This window comes from Lactuca saligna, chromosome 2, assembly GCF_052625555.1.
Source record: "Lactuca saligna cultivar CGN05327 chromosome 2, ASM5262555v1, whole genome shotgun sequence".
Classification (NCBI taxonomy): domain Eukaryota; kingdom Viridiplantae; phylum Streptophyta; class Magnoliopsida; order Asterales; family Asteraceae; genus Lactuca; species Lactuca saligna.
In genome coordinates, this window is record NC_136418.1 from 172,605,547 (window position 1) to 172,612,633 (window position 7,087).

Consider the following 7,087-nt stretch of genomic DNA (forward strand, 5'->3'; position numbering starts at 1 on the left):
AAAAATATGCTGAAAAGCTGAATTTTTCAGCTTTGATAACTAAACTTTGAAAGACTGTAGCTTAATGAATATAATACCAAAATCAACAAAATTATAGTCAAAATTCATTTATAAACTGTAAATTAAACGTTGGAAAAAACTGCAGGTAAATCCGACTTAAAACGAATGAGTTATTGTTGTTTAAAAAAATTCACAAATTACAAAATTTTAAAACTCTTGCTAAAAAGCTAAAAATTTTCAGTTTTGATAATTCAACTTTGAAAGACTGTAACTCATTGAATATAATACCAAAAATCAACAAAATTATAGTCAAAATTCATCTACAAACTGTAAATTAAATATTGGAAAAAATCGCGTGTCAATCCGATTTAAAACAAATGAGTTATGGTTGTTTAAAAAAATTTACAGATTAGAAATTTTTTTAGATCGGATCCAACCGGTTCTAAACCTGGTAAAACCGAACCGGTTTTGATGAATTCCTAGAACCGAGAACCGGCCCGAGGATCCAAATAAACACGGTCCAGTCCGATTCAACGGTCCAGATGCTCACCCCTACCTTGGACGCTCTTATAGTACACCGAGGATATCTTGTATGGTCTCCATGATCCGCCATTGGGGATACTTAGTCCATAATCAAAGCAAAGATGTAAATACCAAGTGTTGAACCTTTCTCGAACCCAATTCCAATAGAGGTAAAATAATAAACAAAATGAGTTAAATATATTGAACATAAAAGTAAAAAAACCACTTTAGCCGTTCAAAAAAAAAAAAAAAATAGAAATATTAGTACACTTAAAAAAATTTCCTTGACATTTTACCATTTATTAGATATTACCGTAAAAAACAAAATGAAAAATATAAGAAGAAAGCAAAAACTAAAATGCCATTTGCCCCAAAGCCAAGGGTATTTTTGAAAATTCGCAGGCATCCCCGCAATTAGGGCAATGAATAAGAGAAAGCGGAGGGAAAGAGCAAAAGCAAAAAAAGACAGGAATTATTATTTAATTTATATTTTTTATTTTTTTATTTTCAAACCGGACGTGAAAACAGGAATAAATTCGGGTTTAAAGGGGTGCCGTTGAGATACATAAGAGAGGGTAACCTACCCGTCATTTTAACAACTCTTATTTTTATTTTTATTTTGTCTCTCAGCTTATCAACTTCACGTTCTCTTCTCTTTCTCTCTCTACAGATTTTTCCAAACGCTCAGAAATTTGGGAACTTCTCATTCTTCTTCTTCCCTCACGGTCGCGGTTCATTTCTTAGAATCTAACCCTAATCTTAACCGATTTCGACTGTGGAATAGTTTGTAAGATCTCCTTGTTGTTTGTTGTGGAATAACCCTAACAAAGAGACGTTATTTCGATTGATTTGTCGTTACGGATTTTGTGGCGGATGCGTTATTGGAGGTGCGTCGGTAGCGTTCTTGTGGATAAGGTATCGTTGGAACTGGTTTTGATTAAATTGAACCATTGATGCCGCCGGAGCCATTGCCATTCGACCGGAAGGACTTTTTGAAGGATAGGAAGCCGTCGTATGCGGACCCTGTAGGAATTGTTCCGCCGAGATGGAGAGAGCCGCCTACTACTCCTTCGCAGCATAACATCCATGGATCCTCCTCGTTTTGTCGATGGGGCGCTGGAGGTGGACCCTCTGATTTCCGCCGACCATTTTCCGGTTAGTTTTTGTGTTATGTTTCTAGCGTTTTCCCATTCTGGTGACATACTTGGGGTTTGGAAACCAAAATCTGCTTGCTTTGAAATTAATTTCAGTGAACCAAGTCTACTTCTTTATGTTATAGACTGCCTTGCTCTTCTCTTCTCCTAAGTACGCACACACGCGCTACAGGCATATAGAATTGGGGACAGATCTGAGAGGAAGGGAAGATAGTCATTTAATTTGAACCGTATGGCTAGTAATTTCATAGATCTGTTGTTATATCTTGCATTTATTGGCATGATATCTGTGTTCGGAGGAAGCTAGATAGTCTTCAAGAATTATTGTCTTGACAGGGGTGATTATTTTTACTTTCGCTAATTAGTTTGGTGATTTTCCTTATGTGTTTTTTTGTTGGTTATTTGCCTGTAAAGGTCTTCATGGTAAGCGGGTTGGTGGTGGCTGGCACAATACAACAGTTGAATCAGGCACCAAAGAGAATAATTGTATGGCTTTTGGGAGTCTGAAAGACCCTAAAGGAGTCAACTCTTGGGAGACCACTGCATCACCCAACGGTAACTCTCTTCCCCATAATGACTTTGTGAACTCGCTGGATCAACTTCAGTCAGCTGACCAACATGCTAAGAACAGCCAACTGGGTAACAACACTCCTCTTCGATCCCCCTCTGAGGATGCTTCCCCCTGTGTGACACCAATGACTCATGATGAGGCCACCTCCCGCAAGAAGCAGCGCCTTGGATGGGGGGAAGGCCTTGCCAAGTATGAGAAAAAGAAGGTTGACCCTGAAGATATTCTTCTTGATAAAGAGGCTGCAGCTAGAAATGGTATGGTTGATGGTGTCAGTGGCTCTGAACCTTTGCTTACTAGTCCTTCTAGTTTGACTGATAAAAGCCTCAGTGTCAATGGTTATTCAGAATGTGCATCTCCTACTACTCCTTACTCGTATGCTTGCAGTTCCTCTCCAGGTAATTCATATACTTTGATTTGTTCTAAAACCCGGGTTGACCCAGCCTGTTGAACCTTGGATCGTGACCCAATGAAGAGAGCAGGCCAATCATGAATGGTGAACCTGGAACCACTAACCCGAGTTGAACCACTTAAAACTCATGATCATTGTTGTTTATTCATATTTAGTCACAAAAATTTCAGTCATTTGGAGAATTAAGCTGAGCGTTTCAGAATGGTATTCAAGAATCCACAAAAATACGCAAAAAAGGAACTTGGAACTTGGAAGCCTCGCCAATTGTATAAAAACCTTGACCAGTAACTTGTATAATGCTTATATTCATCACATGCGTCTTTTTTCCATTATTTTTCTGAAACTTGTTATACCCATCTAGTGCAGTATCATCATCTGTAACTATACAAACAATCTTTATCTCCTACATGCTATAAAAATACTACATCGACAACAAGATTCAAGAATTTTTTATTTTTATTTTTTGAATCAAAGGCTAACAAACATGAAAATGACTTGAACCAGGATCAATTCTCATAATCAAGAACTTGTGATTATGTGTTTTTCTTATGTTTCAATTTGTGAGACATCAAATTCCTGGTTTATCCATAAATGTACACACACACACACATATATATATATATATATATATATATATATATATAATGAATGAATGAAAATTATGAGAACCGGGTTGACCCGGTGGTTGAACTGTGACTCGGTCTGCACACCATGTCAACTAAATTACTGACTTTTAAAACATTGCTTTTTATTATATATTATGTAAGGATGAATCTAAAACTGTATGCGCTCTATTGCCATGACAGGTCTAGAAGAAAAGGAATCTACTAAGACAGTTACAGTGGATAATGGCACCTGTAATCCTGCTTCTTGTCATGTGTCTGAGAATGACACAGAGGGATTATCATCAAATTTGGAGAATTTGGAGCTCAACTTTAGCTCTGCACTTGATAAACTGCTGCAGGCTGATGATTCAAGTTCTCCAGGGTCTAAATTTGTGAAATCTACTGCAATGGACAAGTTACATGTATGGAAAGCAGAGCTGACAAGGACACTTGAAATGACAGAAACTGAAATTGATTCTCTTGAGCATGAATTGAAGTCATTGGTTTCAGATGCTGCTTCTTTCCCAACAGATTACCAGAATAAGACTTGTGGTGGACCTTTGCCTGTGGAGAAAACTGATAGCTCTCCAGAAGAAGTTAATGGAGCAGAAGATTCAGATGACAAGAGTTCAGACACAACATCTGAGTTTGTGGAGTCTGTTTCTAAATGCTCTGAAGATGTTGGTAATGATGATGCTTTAGGCTTTGTAACTTCTTGTGGGGACCGCAGTAGCTCTACAGTTTCAGATGGCGAGGATGTAGATAATGGCAGAGAAGATGATAAGTTATATGATCTCTTATTCGCTGCAAACAAAGCTATGGCAAATGAAACTTCTGATGAACTTAATAGGATGTTATTGCCAACTACACACTCATGTACCAGTATTTTGAAATCCACTGATGAATCATTGAATAAGACTACAATTGCTTCGAGGAAGCGTTTTCTAAAGTTTAAGGAAAGGGTTATCACAAGTAAGTTTCGGGTGTTACAGCATGCATGGAAGGAAGATCTTCAGTTGCTTTCTGTAAAAAAAACTGGTGGCAAGTCACAGAAGAAGTTTGAATCGAGCTCACGAATGGGATATGCTGATCATCAGAAATACTGTTCTTCAATTTATTCTCGTTTAGGTTCTCCTGGTAAGTGACCGAACTGAACCATTTAAAATGAAATCTTGCTGTGTTTTATATATATATATATATTGTGTGTGTGTGTTGAACTCTAAATTTGATGTTGTAGGTGGGAGTGTGAGTCTGGTTCCAACCACAGAGACACTTGATTATGTGAAGAAGCTGCTTTCAGATTCACGGGTGAAGGTTCAGAGGAAGACATTAAAGATGCCTTGTTTGATATTAGACAGGAGCGAACGAACGATGACAAGATTTGTTTCAGATAATGGATTGGTGGAGGACCCTCTTGAAGTTGAAAAGGAAAGATCCGTTGTCAGTGCCTGGACAGAAGAAGCGCAGAAAATCTTTTTGGAAAAGTATGCTTTGTTTGGAAAAGATTTCAAGAAAATCGCGTCTTTTCTGAAAAACAAAACATGTGGTGATTGTGTTGAGTTTTACTACAAGAACCACAAGTCTGAATGTTTTCAGAAGATAAAGAAGAAATCAGCATTTGCAAAAGGGATGTCTTGTATTACTAATACGTACCTGGTGACATCTGGGAGGCGAATGGCTGCAGATGCTACTTCCCTTGAGATGCTTGGCGCTGCTTCAGAAATGGTTGCCAGTGTGGATGGTGAACATAAACTGCATTCAGAAATGCTTTGTAATGAACAGGAAACTGGTGCAGGTGATGAGAGTTGTGGAGGAGAGATGAATCCTACTTCTTCTGATTGGACTGATGAAGAGAAGTCTAGTTTCTTGCAGGCAGTTAGATCTTATGGTAAGGATTTTTCAATGATTTCAAGATGCATGAAAACAAGGTCGAGAGATGAGTGCAAAGTTTTCTACAGCAAGGCACGGAAATGTCTTGGATTGGATTCCATTCACAGGAAAGCTGGTGATGATGATGGTGATGTTGATCATGGTCATGGTCATGATGATACATGCATGGTGGATAGTGGGTCTGTTATCTCATGCGATAAATCATCTTCAGATGTAAAGATGGAAGTAGAAGACCTCCTTCACTCATCTGATATAAAGCAAGAAGTTCCTGAATCTGAATCTGAGCAGATTGTAGTAAATGAGGAGTCAAAACAGTTACAGGACCTTAATTCAAGAGACAGCAGCATCTGTATGGATTTAAGCATTGAGCAGCAGCCTGTGAATAACAATAACACTAAGAAAATGGAGTTGAATGGTGTAGAAAAGTCAAAGGGTTGTCAAGAGAATGGTTTTCTTCCAGGTGTGAGTTCACACAGGAAGAGTGTTAGCCAAGATGATATTGATACATCATCAAGACTCTCATTTAGAAAAAGCATTGGTGGTTCTCAAAGATGTTCAAGTACTGATGGGTATCATCATCTTCCAAAACATTCATTAATGGATTGTGTTGAATCCTCATCCTCCCAAGTTGTTGTACAAAAAGATGAAAATCTGTTACCAGAGCACTGTCTGCCACGTGATTCATGTTTGCAAAAACAGAGTCAGAGACAGAGACAGGGTGAGGGTGATGTGAAGCTTTTTGGTCAGATTCTAATAAAGCCCTCTTTATCTTTATCTGGATCAAAAACAAGTACAAATACAAATACTAGTAGCTTGCAAGAGAATGGTGAAAAAAGAAAATCATCTTTTAACTTGAAGTTTGATATTGATACTAATAATGATCATGGTCTATCAGAGGTTCCATTGAGGAGGAGTTACGGGTTTTGGGATGGGAACAGAATACAAACCACCGGGTTTCCTTCTTTACCAGACCCTTCTTCCATCTTTGGTAATTCTTCTTCATCTTCTTCAGTCAAGACTGGTTTTCAAACAAGACAAGTGTATTCATACAAAAACCAGGAGTCTTTCAAAGGGGTTTTGGTTTCGGATCCAGTGGCAGCCATTAGAATGCATTATGCTAAAACAGAACAGTACAACAATGGCAGTAATAGCGGTGATATAGGTAGCAGATGATGATGATGATGATGTTTTATCGCGCCTCTGTATTATATGTAAGGAATTGAGCAAGCAGTGATAGGAGTTAGGATGATTGGATGGCTGATATAGGAGAAGCCGTCTTTTTTGGTCTTTTTTTAGGTTGTTTTCATTTTGGGGAGAGGAAGAGGTTTGTAGTTTGTTGTATTTATTAATCAAGATACACAAAATAATTCTGTCTGTCAATGTCAATGTCAATGTCAATGTTGTTTGTAGGTAAGGAAAAAGAGGTTATATTATAGTAGTGTTCTTTTTCACAGGAGTTTGTATTTGTGTTGTGGATGATGATATGTTTAAAGTCTTGAAAAGTAATGGATAATGGATTTTCAAGTTGGTTTGATTGTCAAGTTTTGGAGAAACTGGAGGGTTTGAATGTTACTTTATTGGTAAACAATGATGATTGATGACATCGTCCACGTGGGTGGGTGTCAACAGTCAACATCTTTTGTGAAGAAGATAGGGTTTGACTTTAGAAATTAAGATTGAGTTTTATTATTTTATCTATTTAAAAGTTTAGGTGAGATTCCAACTTTGTTAGTTGGTGTGAGAAAGACGGAGGGGCTACTTGCAAAGTTGCAATTTCGTATGTATTAATTATTTAACTTAATTATAACATAACTTTTAACTTCTCAAACCTACTAGTTTCTTGAAAAAGGAGTTCCATCTCCATCATCTCCCTTTTAATCAACTGGGCTCTTTGATAATTTCACGATACCAATTGTAAGGGACGGAATCATCTAAA

At 37.6% G+C, this 7,087-nt stretch overlaps 1 protein-coding gene across 4 annotated transcripts; it reads left to right on the forward strand.

Moving 5' to 3' along the window:
- Positions 1 to 1,150: 1,150 nt before the first annotated feature.
- LOC145032815 (uncharacterized) lies at positions 1,151 to 6,675 on the forward strand. Of its 4 annotated transcripts, none has more exons than XM_078981759.1 (4): positions 1,151 to 1,677; positions 2,091 to 2,642; positions 3,463 to 4,398; positions 4,499 to 6,675. In XM_078981759.1, the coding sequence occupies exons 1-4, from the start codon at positions 1,476 to 1,478 to the stop codon at positions 6,322 to 6,324; spliced, it is 3,516 nt and encodes a 1,171-aa protein (XP_078837885.1). In that variant the 5' UTR covers positions 1,151 to 1,475; the 3' UTR covers positions 6,325 to 6,675. The 4 variants fall into 4 exon arrangements, with proteins under 4 accessions (XP_078837885.1, XP_078837886.1, XP_078837887.1 ...); XM_078981760.1 differs by lacking the exon at positions 1,151 to 1,677 and adding an exon at positions 1,888 to 1,906; XM_078981761.1 differs by lacking the exon at positions 1,151 to 1,677 and having other exon boundaries at positions 2,091 to 2,231; positions 2,308 to 2,642.
- The last annotated feature ends 412 nt before the right edge of the window (positions 6,676 to 7,087 follow it).

Coding starts and splice junctions, on each gene's coding strand:
- LOC145032815 (XM_078981759.1), top strand. CDS start 1,476: ATGCCGCCGGAGCCATTGCCATTCGACCGGAAGGACTTTTTGAAGGAT. Junction 1,678..2,090: donor TTTCCGCCGACCATTTTCCG/GTTAGTTTTTGT, acceptor TTGCCTGTAAAG/GTCTTCATGGTAAGCGGGTT. Junction 4,399..4,498: donor TTCTCGTTTAGGTTCTCCTG/GTAAGTGACCGA, acceptor TTGATGTTGTAG/GTGGGAGTGTGAGTCTGGTT.